The sequence below is a fragment of the Poromitra crassiceps genome (genome assembly GCF_964638095.1).
Source record: "Poromitra crassiceps genome assembly, chromosome: 5".
Classification (NCBI taxonomy): domain Eukaryota; kingdom Metazoa; phylum Chordata; class Actinopteri; order Beryciformes; family Melamphaidae; genus Poromitra; species Poromitra crassiceps.
Genome location: NC_139642.1, coordinates 54138634 through 54155511, shown reverse-complemented (window position 1 = coordinate 54155511; position 16878 = coordinate 54138634). Strand labels below are relative to the sequence as shown.

Below are 16878 nucleotides of genomic sequence, written 5' to 3'. Positions count from 1 at the left end.
ACTTTTAAAATATATACCGGTACATATATTCTAGCAAGCCAAGCCAATCTAGAAAGATTTGTGTGACTCAAAAATAAACCAAATGTGCATCCTTTGATTTTCTGAAGAGGAAATTTGAGTTGCCCCAGGCCAAACACACTTTTACAGATATCTACAAATCAGAGATTATGTTCAATCCAATATTCATAGCTTTGAAGCTCTCCCAAATGATTTTTTTTTAATGTTTTGTTAAGCCCTCCCCACTCGAGGCCTCTTATTTCTAGATGTGTGTGTCTGTTTGACAGCTGCATCAGCGCCCCCACTGAGGATTAGAGAAGCATGGCAGACTGATCCAATTTAAAGTTGCTCACCGTCTTCATTATTCCAAGCATAGGTTGCACAAGATCTTCCCTTCTGTCTCACCACTATGTGAAAGGTGTCGGGTGTCAGAGGGCACGGTGTCCCATGCGTTTTGGTTCTGTCCTTCACTATCTGGATTCTGGGCCCAAATATTTGATTGGTACTCTAAGGCCTACACTCATTCTGAAGGAATGGAAGTCCCCCTCTCCACCTTCTTTTCAGCTGTGGTTGGCGGACATGGTTTCCGTTATACGGATGGAGAGACTCAGGTTCCTGAGGACCAACTCACTCAAAAGATGTTCAACTATCTGAGACCCATTTCTGTCCTACTTTGATGAGGTTAATGGTGACATGTGACTCGCCTGGCTGATTTCTCATGGACCTTGTGTGGGATCCCATGCACAACATCTCTTAGAAGCACATACCGGTAAGCACCTCACGCGGCTGGTAGCACCACATTGTAATATAATATATATATATATGTATGCCTTTGTTTTGCCCCGTGTCTGAGTTTGTTCAATTTTGTTCTTTGTGTTCTAAAAGAATTGAAAAATAAAATGTTGAAAAAAAATAAAATAAAAAAATAAACCAAATTCTGCACACATGCTTTTATTTGCCGCATTGTATCATGAACCCAAAATGTGTGATGAGATAAGCATATTGTCAATGTGTGTGTGAAACACCCACACATAACATTCATCTACCTGGTTGGATTTAGCTGCTTCTGTCTGCTTCTGCCGGGCGGCGTGGTTCTCCTTAGCTTTACGTGCAGCCTCCATCTGGGATTTTAGCTTCTCAAGCAGGGCCTGAGACATGCACGCACACACACACACACACACACACACACACACACACGCACACACACACACACACACACACACACACAGAGAACACTTTAATACTATAAAAGATCCCTATAAAAGATCCCAGTAGCACTCTTGGCAACCAGAAAGATGATAGAAGATAGAGGGGGAGTGGAGTGGCCAGATCAATGTACACTATAAAATGAATAAACCCCTTGATGTGTTTTTGATCAAAGCAAATCAAATCAAATCAAATAAAAGTAAATGCAAGTCAAGTCGAGTCTATTTGTATACAGTCCTAATTCACAAGCATGTCCCAGAGGGCTTAAGAGCGCTGAGACTTCCCAGTAAAGCCGAGGCTGGTGAAGGGAGATTCCACCCTGAAACAGAATTAAAGACTGACCAATTCTCAGCCTCAGTTGAAGACGAGAGAACCACGACTCCTTTAACACTCCAACGACCACGGCGGTCATTTTGACTTTTTGGAGATCGGGAGCCGTGTGTGTGTGTGTGTGAGAGAGAGAGAGAGAGAGAGAGAGAGAGAGAGCGAGAGAGAGAGAGAGAGAGAGAGAGAGAGCGAGCGAGAGGAGACAGCAAGAGAGCAATTGCAATTGACCACGATAATGAGAGATTATAGAGTTTGAAATCTAGCGGTCAGTTAGTAGTTATGGACTCCTGCTCCTTCAGAAGGATGCTGCCCCCTATTGAAAGCTAATGGGAGCAATATTAGAATGTAAAGACTCAACAAAAAAGCACCAGAAGCATCCATGGTTTTTAGAGAGCTGTTCATGGTGAGAATTACTCGTATCGTCGGGGTAAAACAATGAATTCCGTTTTTACTTGGACTTTCTCTTGGAGCACTGTGGATTGCATCTGTGATTCTTTTATAAATGTGACATGCTTGTCTCTGACAAATCAGCCCAAATCATCACAGTACGTTCAAATGCAAGAGATCAGTAAATATAACATGGCAGTAAAAGACGTGTGTGTGTGTGTGTGTGTGTGTGTGTGTGTGTGTGTGTGTGTGTGTGTGTGTGTGTGTGTGTGTGTGTACAGTATGTGTGTGTGTGTGTGTGTGTGTGTGTGTGTGTGTGTGTGTGTGTGTGTGTGTGTTAGACATGTTTCATTGAGGTTTGGTGGGATTATGAAAGTTAGAAGATGCAAAGTTAATAGGGGCACCAAGTGGTAGGAGTGACAAACTCACTGTGTTTCCCATGATCTCTGCCTTCACCAGCTTGGCTCCCAGCTTGTTCATCTCATCCTCTGTCAGCAGTGGGAGCTCCTCTTCCTCACTCTCACTCTCACTGCTAGGTGTATAGAAAGAGTGAGAGGGTGGAGAGAGATGTGACGGAGGAGACAGAAGGGGAGAATGTCAAGTCAAGTGGTCAAGAAACAAATGCCCTACCTTAAAACGAATGGGGACCAGGAGCGTAAAGTGTGTGTTGTGTGTGTGTGTGTCTGTGTGGGTGGCGTGGGGAGGGGAGGGGGACTCGGCCAACTACACACACGTCATGTACAGTTTTGTTACTGTATCTTACACGGTTTTGACGCTGTTGCGCTAAAAAAAACTAAAATAAACACCTCAAAACGGACCTCAAGACCTGGATGTTGGCACTTCCGGTTCACTAGTCCCAACCCGACGTCAATGGGATTTGGTCATGTTGGTTAAATGCCTGACATAAGTGGTCTGGGCTCAACAAAAGTTTATGAAACGGCAAACTTTGTGTTCAGCAAAATCATCTTCACAAATGAGGACCACTTGTATGATTTCTGTCTTCTGAAGCCTAAATGTGACTTTTAAAAATCCTGATTTTCACGAAACCCTTCAAAAATCATAAAAGTGGTCCATTTGTGGACTGAAGATTATCTTTGATTGGATTTGATTTGACTGGGTTGACACGTCATACCCAGCTGTCAGTGCGACTGCTTCTGAAGAAGACGAGAGTTGACTCGTCGAAACTGTCAAGGTAAATAAATAACATCTATAAACCTATGTCTGAACACAAGAAAACAAAAACGTCTATGAAGATTATCTTGCTGAACACAAAGTTCGCCATTTCATGAACATTTGTTAACCGCAGACCTTATTTCAGGCATTTAACCCAGATCCCCGTACAAAAACCCCATTGACTTCCGGACGAGAGAACCAGGAAGTGCATGACTTCTGCCTACGCCTACAAAAATACATCATCCCTGTGGTGCAGCACTCTATTAGCAGCAGAATGTAATAACCCAATAATAGCCAAAAGGCATTTAATGGCGACCTAAAATGTAACCGTTTCACCATTTTGTTGTGGTTTTTCTCACACTGTTGATCTGTTATGATTCATTTGACTCAAACTTTCAGAATGTCTTTGTGGCCCAGGAGGAGATGGAGCTGAAACACAGCCTGGGAGGAGCTGAACTGCGTGGCTCGTTCCAGGCTATTACACGTCTCATCATAGCCTCATTTCCTTTAGCTAGAAGACAGCAGACTGCTTTCATGCTGCTGGGCTTCTAGATGCTGCTTTACCTAAACAACTTAGCCTAATGACGCTAATCACAGAAGAACCGAGAAGAAGGCTGCTGTACCCAGTGTTAGTGCTCTGACATCTGGCCTACTGCACTGCTAGATGGTGGAGTGCAGCAAAAGCTTCAGTTTCTGCCCTTAAAAGACCATTGGGGAGGGTGGAGATTCAAAATGGAAGTTGGTGACGACGACTGTCCTAGGCTATTACACGTCACTGTCCAATTTCCCCTTTCGATGAAACAAAATAAAAAATGTCTTTCTTTCTTTCTTTTATCACGTTTTTTTGTGTGTGCCTGCATTGACGGCCAACCAAGCCGGAGGTAACACAGGAGCTCAAACCTGCGACCCTCATGTTGGTAGGCAATATCGATGCACACAGGTCAGGGTTTTTTAACGTCCGCAGTCCGCACCAACCCAACCTGTGCCTGTGTGCGTACTAAACACAGAAAACCTCCAGAGAAAGGACACGCTCAAGAGCCTGTGTGCGTACTAAACACAGAAAACCTCCAGAGAAAGGACACGCTCAAGAGCCTGTGTGCGTACTAAACACAGCGCCTCAGACGCGCCGCGGACAGAAACCGTACGCAGTATAAATGAGCTGAAGGCTGAGAGGTCAGATACCTCGGGAGTTTTGTTGGGAACGTTCAAACTAAGAGCAGATAAGCACGTCGAGAAATCCTCCAGATTCCTTGAAACGAATTGAGTACATAAGCCTTAGCCAAGTTTTATGGAGCAGATTACTGTGAGAAAATATCTGATAAAGGCTGTAATGTGGTGTATACAGAGATTGTGTTGTGCCAGCAGCATGTCAGCAACACATAGCAGATCTCTGCTTGTGTCCACACTTGTTTGTTGTTGGGGGTTTTTCTTGCATTTTATAGGCACACATTCACATCAAGTACACAGCTGTGAAATACATCACCACCATATCAATGATGTATGTCAGTTTTGGGCATCCTTCTGGAATGAGACTAATTTTCTCCTGCATGCAGCGAAAACAAAAGTTCCCCCGGCTCACACAGAGCTGCGTAGCCGACCATTCTATTTCATTAAAGACAGCCAAAGTCATGTTTTAACATGTATATATAAAATACTCTACTTGGACTAATAATTTGTGTCTGATATGGTTTTTCCACACAAAAGTTAAATTATCTGGTTAAAATCCTTAAAATGTCTTCCCCTCCTTCTCCGTTATAAAAAAAAAACGGAAATCTGTAAATATGCAAATATTGTTGATTTTTAAAGTTTAACTGCTAAATTCCTGTTCAGGGATTGGCTCCAAGTATTTGTGATGTCACAAATCATGCTTGTAGGAAATGGCCTTTTCAGTGAGCAGAGAGAATTTTTCCACTTTCAGCAGATGATTGTGAAAAAAACTGTGACTGTCTGTCTGTCCAATATCGGCCGATAATATCGGTGGACCGATATATCGGTCGGGCTCTACAAATAACCTTGCAAAAATGACAGAAAAGGTCACTATCTTAGTGTAATTGAATGCAGATGCAAAGGAACATGCAATCGGCTCGCCACAACACGCACCTCGCCTCCCGGGCTGAAACAGTGTTACAGCTTCCAGCCTGGGAGGTGTCTTGTTTTATAGTTCGCTCGGTACAGGGAAAATGATCTTTTTAAGGCAACACAATAAAAGGTTAAAAAGCCCAGACCTTGATGACGTCGCTCCACCCTCGTCACCACGCGGACTTTCTTGAGGAACGGTGGCACTTTTCCCAGCGTCCTTCTCTTTCTCCGGCTCTGGTTTTCCCCGCACCTCCGACTCCCGAGCCGGAACGCTGCTCTTCTTCCAGGCCGGAACGCCGGTATTCCTGTGGTCCGAGTCCTCGTCATCGGAGCTGGGTTTCAGGAATCCCGTGGATGGCCGAGCCGGAGCTGGAGCTGGGAGAGACTCTCGGCCTGAACAGGGAAAAGAGAATACGGGATTCATTCAGCCTTTTGAGGAACTATTTGACATTTAAATTCTATTCTCAAGACATTTAAAATAAGGATTGTTGTGTCACAATATAGTACATTAAAACAGGATATATCCTTTAATAGTTGGTACATGTAGTAAGTGGGCAGAATGTGCAGCATGGGAATGGGAACAGAACATTGTTGCTGTTATTTTTCAACCATGAAAAAAACAAAGTAGAAACCACATGAACAGAACTTGTTCCCTGGTGCAGCCACTGGCTGCCATGTGACCCACAAAGCTGTTTACTTCTGTACAGCTTGATGTCAACCCACCTCCATCGCTGTCTTCTTCCTCTGAGGGCTTGAGGAATCGGCTTTTCAGTGATCCAAGAGAGAGGGAAGGTTGGTTCCGACTGTGGCCAGAGGAGGAGCTCTCTCTGTGGGATTGACAGTCGTCTCGTTGGGGCCTGTCTCTCTCTCTGGGCCTGTCTCTCTCTCCATCTCTATCCCAGTCTCTTTCTCTATCTCTCTCTCTGTCTCTTTCCCCATTTCTCTCTCTGTCTCTATCCCTGTTTCTGTCTCTCTCTCCATCTCTATCCCAGTCTCTTTCTCTATCTCTCTCTCTGTCTCTTTCCCCGTTTCGCTCTCTGTCTCTATCCCTGTTTCTGTCTCTTTCGCCGTCTCTATCCCTATCCCTCTCTCTCTCTCTGTCCCTTTCCCTAGACCTGTCTCCATCTTGGCCTGTCTTGTCCTTCTCCCTCTCCTCCTCTCTTCCAACGTGGTGTCTCTCTCGGTCTCTGGGTGGAGTGTCTCTCTCTCTCTCATTCCTCCTCCACCTCTCTCTCTCTTCCCCGCCTCCCTCTTTCCTCCTCCATCGCTCCCTGCCATCCTCTCCTTGCCTCCACCCCGCTCCTCCACCTTCTCTCCTCTCTCCATATGCAGCTCTCTCAGCATCTGCGAGTCGCTTCTGAAACTGCTCCATGGACTACAAAGGAGAAATACATATTAACATATTAACAAACATTAACACTAAAAGATACATGACACATCATGGAGGCCCATTGGAGAATTAGCTGTATGTAAATAAATGTACAACAAGCAGGCTAGAAAGGAGAGGTATCTAAGACGGTGGTGGTGTGGGTGCAGGTCCATTACATGAATGTGATATGTAAAAATTAATGGTGTAATAAGGTAGATGTGCTTCCAAACTGACAGTAGGTTCCGGTGGCATGGTCAACTATGTCTTGTCTTTAGCATTCTGGTCCTGGTTTCATTCTGGTGTCTATGTATGTATGTATGTACTGTATGTATGTATGTATGTATGTATGTATGTATGTATGTATGTATGTATGTATGTATGTATGCATGTATGTATGTGTATATATATATATACAGTATATATATAGATATACATATATGATGTGCGTTGCTGGCGTGTCATCAGATCTCACCCCATATCGATGGGCCACCACCTCGCTGAGGCTGCGGCGCTCCCTCTCTGCCTGCTCCTTCATCCTCTGGAAGCTCTTCCTCAGCCAGCCCAGACCACCGTCATCCACCACTGACCCTGTGCGTGAATTTAGATACACACAGAAGTGCATATTCATACATTCCCATCCACAGATTTTTTTAGATTGTCAGAGAAACCAAGACTAAACCTCCATTTTGTATTTGTGTGTGTCTGTCTCCCCAGTCAAAAGCCTCTAAATAGTATGCACTCCACGTAACACTAACAGCCATCAAGTGCCATGAAGTGGCTCCGATTTGTTTTTAAGAGATGCTGAGAGGAAGGTAATGGCCGACAGGAAGTGATGTAGCAACCTGCAATTCAGAACATATTGTAGGTTCTCTTGGCATTATTTGATAATGAAAGCAAAAAAAAAATCTGAAAGACATCCTTCAACAATGGGGGGCGCGGGGTGGATGGGATGGGAGTGTGAGTGCAGAGACTAGGAGCACAAGGTACAGCAGATGTAGGAGAAGAGAGGCCGACATGGCGGAAGAGTGGAGGAAGAATAGGCAGGTGAGAAAAGGTTGAAGACACTCAGGAGTTTTTAATCCACTCCCACAAGTCCCCAGAGAAGTGGGACATGCCAGAGGTACTGGCCAAAACCACAGGTCAGAGGTCACCCTGATTACTCTTACCCGCTTTCCACCCACTGGAACCTAGCGCTGGTGCTGGGCCGGTGTTGGTTCAAAGTTGGTTCAACTGTGAACCTTCTAAGAAACGACTAGATGTAATTGGCTCGTTATAACACACATTTGAAAAAAAATCGCTATTCATGATGTATCAGAAGTCTGACTTTAAAATCAGAATGCTGACTTTTTTTGCAACCCCAAGATAAGGAAAACTACTTTCCCTTCTTGCATACAGTTTGAACGGGAAAAGCAAGTGTGTGTGTGTGTGTGTGTGTGTGTGTGTGTGTGTGTGTGTGTGTGTGACATTGATGTGCTTCTGTCAGCTCATTCTGCCATGCTGTTAAAATGAGGCTTACAACGGAGAGGCCACACCAACTCCAGAGGGAAGTGTACTTACTGTGTGGAGATAACACACACACACACACACGCTTGTCAATTGAAAAGAGCTTAGTCTCTCTCTCTCTGCCTGTCTTTCTCCGTTTTTCTCTCTCTCTCAAAATCCCAGACTCAGAATCTATCTCTCTCTCTCTCTCTCACTCGCGCACGCACACACGCACACACGCGCACACACACACACACACACACACACACACACACACACACACACACACACACACACACACACACACACACACACACACACACACACACACAATATCTCTCTCTCTCTCTCTCTCTCTGGAATTAACCTATTTGATGAACTCCTGCCATTTGAAACAGACAAAGCTGTGTCTCCCACATGTAGTTCCCCTGCAACACAGCTGAATGTCATTTTGAGCAGTGGTAAAGATGGCAGATAGAGATAACCTCCACAATTTGAGGTGGAGTGTTTTCAGTGAAGTTCAGAAAGGTGAACGTGGAGCTGAGGTCACCGGAGGTCTCTAATACCACAAATCCTCCCGTGGCGCCTCAGAGGGAGAGGAACACCAAAGAAAAGAGGGATTAGGCTCGTCTACCTTAAAAGAAGAAGAAGAAGAAGAAGAAAATAATAATAGATTTATTGGTCTGTAAACCAATAAGCTGTGCTGTCTGTTTGGGGCGGGCGCCTGTGAGGGAGAGGGCCAAGAGTTCACAATGTCAGACACACACGCACGCACGCACACACACGCACACGCACACAGACACACACACACACACACACACATCATTGGCAGGCGAATGGAAGGGATGAGAGTGATGAGGGCAGACTGGTTCAGATACCTGCAAATCAGGAACTATGTTCGAGCCAAGATTCATACCTTTGAAGCGCTCCCAAATGAACGTGCCTTTCCGATGTTTTGCTGAGCCCTCCTCACTCATCTCATTTCTAGATTTATACACAGTATCTGTTTGATAACTGCACCATGGCCTCTACTGAGAGGATTGGTGCTTGGTGTTGATTTGTCTGACAGTGTATGGGGTAGGAGTCAGTCTGTGATACAACTCTGCTCAGTTAATAGTAGACACCAGCTGATCCAATTCAAAGTCGCTCTCATCGTCTTCACTATTCTAAGCATAAGTTGCACAAGATCTTCCCCTCTGTCTCACCACTGTGTGACAGGAGTCAGACGTCAGAGGGCACTCTGTCTCATGCTTTCTGGTTCTAACCCTTCACTGACGGGATTCTGGGCAAAACTATTTGACTGGTACTCTAAGGCCGACACAATAACCCTTCAGCCGGAGGCAGAACTTGCGATCTTCGGCTGCTCTGAGACCTCTTTGGACTTCCCTACAGCTGTATACAGCAGTCTCTGACACAGGGGACAACTGTTGCCAAAAAACTCATTCTGAAGGAATGGAAATCCCCCTCTTCACCCTCTTTCCAACTGTGGTTGACAGACATGACCCCTGTTATATACGGATGGAGAGACTCAGGTCCCTAAGGACCAACTCACTTAAAACATTTCTAACTATTTGGGAGCCGTTTCTAGCCTACCTCGACGAGGTTAGGGGCGGCAGGTGACTTGCCCGGCTGGTTCCTCGTTGACCTCTTACACACCATCTCTTAGAAGCACATAAGCACCCTATGCAGCTGGTAGCACCATATTACAAAGCTGTAATTGAGTGTCCCTGTTACATGTATGCTTTCCTTTCCTTTCCTGTGTCTGAGCCTGTTCATTTGTCTTGTTCTTGTTTTGTTCCAAGAAAAATTGAAAAATAAAATGTTGAAGGAAGAAAAAGAATGATGAGGGCGGCAGAAAGAGGAAGTGGGCTGATCAGTGTGTCAGTATTTCATATAGCAGGAAGCAGGAAGGGTGTTTGTTGTTTTAGAGCACAGGCCAGATGTTTGAGATGCCTCATCTGGATGAATTCAGAAGAGAGCGGTGCACCAAGACACACATACATATATTATCTGTCGACATTCCTGTGTACGAGCAAACCCTTACATTTATTATGCAAACTATATTACATATTACACAGTATCCCAGCACATTACATAATGCACATGTTTAATCTCAATTACTTCTTTTGCAACATTTCAATCACTTATTCCAGTCTGCAGATATCATGTTAGATTCATTCGTTAGTATGTAGCAGCACCAGCGAGAGGAGAGGAGACAGAGAGAGGGAGGGAGGGAGGAGTGAAAAGAAGGGATGAGGTGAAAAGGAGGGCGAGAGTGGGAGAGACAGAGTGCAAAGGATGCTGTCAGAGAACGGGGGAGCGTACGCACAGTGTGGGAATGTGGAGGGACTCTGGCAGACTAATCTGGGAACCCAGAGTCAATTTTTATTTGAAAAATAGACTCTGGGAACCCTACCGTTTTTCCCAGCTTCCTGTACAGCGCGCCTCTCCTGCCACCGTCACTTCCTTTTCCACGTCTGTGCTCCACTGTTTACAGTAGAGACAGCAACTTGCACCGCGACTTTACAGTAATTTTCCACTGATGTTGTAAGACGAGTTGACGTATTCTATGCAGTGTGTTTATGCGTTAACGTTATTAGTGAATAGCCGAAATGGACGCGGAAAAGGTGGCTTTTCCGTCACTTCCGCTTTCCTTTTCCGCGTCCATTTCGGCTATTTGCTAATAAGGTTAAAACTGCACACTGCAGAGTCTTTATTTTTCAAATAAAAATAGACTCTGGGTTCCCAGATTGCTGGCTGACCTGCTGACCTATCTGGAATCTCATCTGGATGGGAAACGGTGAGGCAACATTTACATAACAAGTTCACAAACCAAGTCTGAAAGTCAGGGCAACATTTTGAAGTAGCGCGCGGGGGGAGGGGGTGTATATGATTCCACTTGGGATAACATTATTTGCACAGAATTTTCTGCCCTTATCCAAACTGTTTTGGAGACTCCCTAACCTATTGTGGCTTCGGCGATCATCTGAGCTATGGGATATCAGCTTGCTGGCTTAGTGACAAGTGGTAGAAGCAAAGCTCCTCTGTAGTTTAGTAGTCTGCACTCAAATAAACCTCCACTAAGAAGCAAATAGCGCAGATGAGGCAAAGGACCAAATGAGCTCTCACCTTAAACCTGATACAACACTTTCAAATTAAGGTGTACATAAATTGATGGCTTTTACGGTGGATAAAGCAGATACAGATACAGAACAGCAACCCAGGAGCTGATAGGGTATATGTGCCTTGCACAAGGACACTTCAGCGAGGTGGAGGAGTATCGACTGAATAGCGCTCACCATCCTCATCACGGCACCCTGCTGCCTCTATGGTCCCTTTCTGCCTTCTGGGTCTCCCTCCATCAAATCAAGGAGAAGCTCATTTCCAGGAGAACACCATCACACACTGTGGTGAAGCCGTCTGCACTGTGCCTGTGGAATGAGCATTCAGTGGGGTCTATCTAAATGGAAATGTCTGTGTGGTCTGTTATCACCTCTCTTTGCTGCAGTACCCGCCGTCTCCTCTGGGGGCAGACCGCTCCCTCCGTCCTTCCAGTAAGGGTTCAGCTCCAGCTTGTGCAGACCAGCCTAATGGGAACCGCACGCACGCGCGCGCAAACACACACACACACACACACACACACACACACACACACACACACAAATCATTTGAATCATATCTGTATATCCACAACAGGGGCACATGTTATAAAGATGGAGAGAAAAAAGAAATCCTGGCACACACAGAAATGGGTGGCGCGCACACACACACACACACACACACACACACACACCTGTTCAATGGCCTGAGCCTTGGCTCTCTCCTCCTCTTTCTGCCGTTCCTTCTCGGCCCTCTTGTCTGCTGTGGACGTGGTTCTCATGGTCAGGAAGTCAAAGGTCATCCATTCATCTCTCTACAGGGTGGACAGAGCAGGGGAGGCGTGGGACAGACAGATAACACACACAGTGACAAAGTCCCAATGTACAGATTGAGGGAAGGTCAAGGGACATTTCATGACATGTATTTCTTCTCACACACACACACACAAACAAACACACAAAGGGGAAAAACAACTATGACATATATTACATATTTTAATGAAAACACCCTGGAGTCAAACCTGAGGAGACAAACCTGGGATAATGCTTAGAGTTGTGTGTTTTTTTCTATCTAATTTTCTTTCTTTCTTTTTCTAACAATTTCTCCAAGAAAGATCAGTGATTTTGTAGTCCTCTGAATATCTAGCCCATGCATATACATACATGTCTGGTTCTGAAGATCTGATATTATTAATGACAATTTTTCTGCATAATACAGTATGTCACTTGCTGCATCCAGGCATGATTGGATGATCTGTCACATTGAAGCGAGAAGTGTAAGCGTAGTCCATTCCTCAAGGATAAAGACTTAATTTCAGCCTTTTTTTTTAAGGTACAGTGAATAAAATGTTTACTGTCCCATAGCTCAAAATGACCAATATATCCATCATGGAGTTGTTGATTAATGCCAATGACTCAACAATTTAATCAGTAGGTGCTGAGATTTCTGCCTTTCAATGCTCACTTTCTGACCCGTACTGTTCTGGAACAAAACCTCACTGCCCACTGGAAAACCAAGACTTTTTTAATCTCCTTGGCACATGTACTCACATTCTCAACATCTCAACGATGGAGGACGGCGCTACGACTGAGCGACCGGCACCACATTTTGTTCTCAAGCCCAAAAAGCTAATGATGAAGCGCTATTAGCATTAGCATTTTGCGTGGTGATACATTGCTTCTCACTAAGCCTAATTAGTGTCCTCTAGAGAGAGAGTGGTGTCAGCGGAGGACCAAAATGCGAGACTCATTAGCCAATGAACAGCCAGGAATGGGTCTCGCGCTACTTTTGCATGCTAAAATAAAGCTGATAATGTACAATTTGATTCAAGAAAAAAATTACTTTCAAAGGTCAACACAAACTGTCCATTTTGCTGCAACTCGACTGTGCTGCTTAATCCAGGACATTACCTCCTGGAACTCTTGAGAGTAAAAAAACTGGTCCATTGGAGTGAATGGAGATGTCGGGACTCTTCTATCTACACGGCACTGGGCCTAATTAGCTAGCTTAGTCCTCTGTGTTGTGAGCATGTGACTTATTTATGCCAACCACAAGCCACCGCAAGCTGTGCCAAAGACCGGTCAGTCAATGTTGTTACAAATCAGTAGTAGTTTTTGTTGTTTTTTTTTGTTTTTTTTGTTTTGTCCCCCCCCCCCAATTTAATTCCTGTATGTATGTGCGTGTGTGTATGCGTGGGGGGGGGTGGGGGGTTACATGATTGATTGATTTGATTGATTTTTATTAAATGTGTCATGCACTTGACAGTGCCCAGCCCTCATGGGCTTACAAGACACACAAATGATACATTACACAGTACAACATACGCCAACGCCGTAGTAATAAAACTAAATCACAGCATAACATAACATACACCATATCAGCAAAACAAAATCATTACATCATTTTCTGAACAGAACATTTTGCCTTAGCTCCCATGCCTGGGAAAGAAAGTTTCCAATAAAGAAAGTGCCTTTCTTAAAACACAACTCAAGTTTTTTCATGTTAGTCTATGTGTAAAAAAAAAGAGAGAGACAGGAAAGGGGGGGGGGGAGTAATATTGAATCTCGATGATGTATGTATGCCTTTTCTTTCTTTTCTATTCCTGTGTCTGAGCCTGTTCGTCTGTTTTGTTATGTCTGTGTATTGTTCCTAAAAAAACTGAAAATAAATACTTGAAAACACAAATCATTAGTAGCATAGATTACTTAATATAAAGCATTTCCCACAAGAGACTGATATTGACATGTCTACCAAGAGCCTTGTTAGGCAAATGATCACAAGCTACCAAAGATGCTCTGCTAGTGTTGACATGTGTTTGTAAATCCTGTTACTAGTTGGCAGCATCAACATGTACCGTGGGTCACGCTTTTCTCTACAAGGTAATCATGTCTGTCTTACTATGGTTGTGCAATCTTCCTTGTGGAAGGAACAAACAACATGGGGAAAGGGCTAGGATGGTTTTCTGAGGTGAACTATGATACAATTAGAAAAATAAGATGGTTATTTGATGTGTTGTTAAGTTTGATATCAAATATCAAACGAGGCACATGCCCCTTCATTGTGGATGGACACAACAGTCAATTTATGAGTATTCATGTACACAAACTTGACAACAAACCATAAAGAATGAACTGTCCATGATCGTTGTAATAATGTGAATTATTTGATTCAGGGTGAATTTTCGCTGTTCCTTCAATCAATTGCCAGTAAATCCTTGCCAGGGTATGGATCTTCATCACATAATTGCTGATCAATGAAATCGACAGCTCAACTGGCAAGCAACACTTCAATGGTCTCTAGAGTGTGAGCGTGTGTGTGTGTGTGTGTGTGTGTGTGTGTGTGTGTGTGTGTGTGTGTGTGCGCGTGTGTGTGTGTGTGTGTGTTGCATGCATGCATGTAAGCCTCTGTGAGCCTCATTAAACGCCTGGTGATTGATAAACAACGTGAGACAGTCAGAAAACTCAATAGTCCCCATTAAGACCAAAGTATATTGATTAACCGCTTTCTTAATGAGTGCACACAGTCTGCATGTTACACACTTACATATACACACACACACACACACACACACACACACACACACACACACACACACTCTCTCTCAATCGTGTTATCTTTTATTATATATATATATATATATATATATCAGTATTTGTGTCTGCATTATGCTTCTGTTGTAGGAATAGGACGATTTGTGATGGACATAGAAATAGAAAATATGAAAAAAGATGTACAGTAATTACTATTTTATAAATGATTACGTGTTTTTTAATTTGCAGCTTGGCAGGAGAGTGATTCTGAAGCTAAACTTGACTTTCTACTGGCAACGGCCAGATTCAAATACTATATAGGATGTAAAAAAATAAATAAAAAATAAGTTCTCCAGCGCACACCAGGATAGGATAGATGGACACTTTATTTAAATACATTTAAAAACAGCAAACCTGATGAAGCAAACACGTTAAACGTGTTGTTCGCCTTGTTTTTTTTTTTTTTTTTTTTTTAACTCAAAGTTTATTCACTTTTTCTTTCACACAGACATACATACATAAACAAAAAGGGCGTCACAGTACATAAAACATATTACATTGCTAAACTTAGGAATAATCTTAAACAAAAATCAGATCAGGCAGAAAAAACAGGTGTCTTAGTACATCTCTGGGTTCATGTGAATTATTCTTGAAATAAAAGACAGAACAAAAAACAAAAAGCACTCGTGGCATAGTCATATAACTAGAGAGGGTCAGTGTGCATATTTTGTTATACTTCAGGGTAGGGCTGTGCGATTTTGCCTAAAACTAAAATTGCCGATTTTTTCTCTCAAAACTCGATTTTCGATTTCGATTTCGATTTATTATACTATTATACTTCTCTAAACATTTGTTGCCCTGCAGAGCTCTTTTCCCCCCTTTTTCCATAATTGACAATTTACGCTTTTACTCTGAAGGTAGAACAACTCAACTTCCTGTTTTAGCTTGCCGCTGCTATGCTTAACTTCCTGGCTGTTGCTTGCTAACTTGACACTGGTGGATTTGCGTGTTCCTCCGTGAGATAATTATATTAGTGTCTAAGCGACCACCCGTGCTCGGAGTTATATCTGTACTAGAATAACACAAAGTCACAACAGGAATGCGTGGAACTGCGATAGCAGTTAGGGGGAAATTCAGACACACAGGGACAGGTGAGTCAGCTGAGGCAGCCATGAATACAGCCAATCTATCAGTACTCGGTGGCCTCACGTGTTGTTTTGTTATTATGTGAACTGTAAAGGCAACGTTTCATCGTCCGGTGATAATGTCTGTGTTCGTGTGCGCGCGTGAGTGTGTTGTGGCAATCGTTATCTTGTAGGCTACAGCCCGCAGTGCAACAAGCTGCTTTTTGGTCGGAGGTGTTGAAATAAGTCCATTGTGCTGCTGTTTTTAGTAGCCAGTATCACAGCCTCTAGAGAGACTTTACAGTGGTGAGAATGGACAAGTAGCAGCATGCGTACATGAGAGAGAGCCGCCCCGCGTAACGTACTTACCCTAGTTAAAGTGAAAATTAAATTTAAATTAAAAAAAAAAAAATTAAAAAAAAAAGAAAAAAAACGATTTTACGATTTTCATTTTTTTAACATCGTCCTAACTAATTAATTCGATTACGATTCAAAATCGATTAATCGCACAGCCCTACTTCAGGGGGGAGACAAACCATCCACATTCCTCATTCCGATACATATAATAACCACTTTGTCCATCTTGCGATGTACAGGTCATATTTCAATCTCAATAGAAAGGTCAGTCTCTCCATTTCATGAATTTCTTTAATGATTTCAAGCCAGTTGTCTGCTGTGGGAGAGTCGGTCTGCAACCATCTACGAGTAATCGCTTTCTTTGCAGCCACAGTTACAATTTTAAGAAGGTATTTATCATTTCCTGATATATCTTCTGGTATATCACCCATATACAGTGATTTACATGTTAGTGTGACTTGCCAGCCAAGAATTTGGTTAATGGTTTCCCAGACACTCTCCCAAAACGGCTTTAACTTTGGGCAACCCCAGAAGATGTGGTAATGGTTTGCCTCATCAGACCCACAGTTTCTCCAGCATGTCTGGCTTACTGGTGACATATATGGTTTCATTTTGGGTGTAATAAAAAACCTTACAAGGTTCTTCCAACTAAATTCACGCCACTGCAAGGAGCAGGAAGTAGAAAAGACTGTTTCACACATATTCTCCCATTCACGTTCAGTTATTGTATCATTTAGTTCTTTTTCCC

At 43.4% G+C, this 16878-nt stretch overlaps 1 protein-coding gene across 2 annotated transcripts in view; it reads right to left on the bottom strand.

Moving 5' to 3' along the window:
• cwf19l2 (CWF19 like cell cycle control factor 2) overlaps nt 1-16878 on the bottom strand; it is a 48916-nt gene that overhangs the window by 20740 nt on the left and 11298 nt on the right. Inside the window, exons 5-11 of one of the 2 annotated variants that reach the window (XM_083637404.1) lie at nt 11814-11933; nt 11514-11607; nt 7011-7126; nt 5893-6544; nt 5316-5562; nt 2347-2449; nt 1044-1145 (exon numbers count right to left, since the gene is read on the bottom strand). In XM_083637404.1, coding sequence (XP_083493530.1) covers nt 1044-1145; nt 2347-2449; nt 5316-5562; nt 5893-6544; nt 7011-7126; nt 11514-11607; nt 11814-11933 — 1434 coding nt within the window. The remainder of the gene's footprint in view (nt 1-1043; nt 1146-2346; nt 2450-5315; nt 5563-5892; nt 6545-7010; nt 7127-11513; nt 11608-11813; nt 11934-16878) is intronic. The other variant, XM_083637405.1, reaches the window with a different exon arrangement.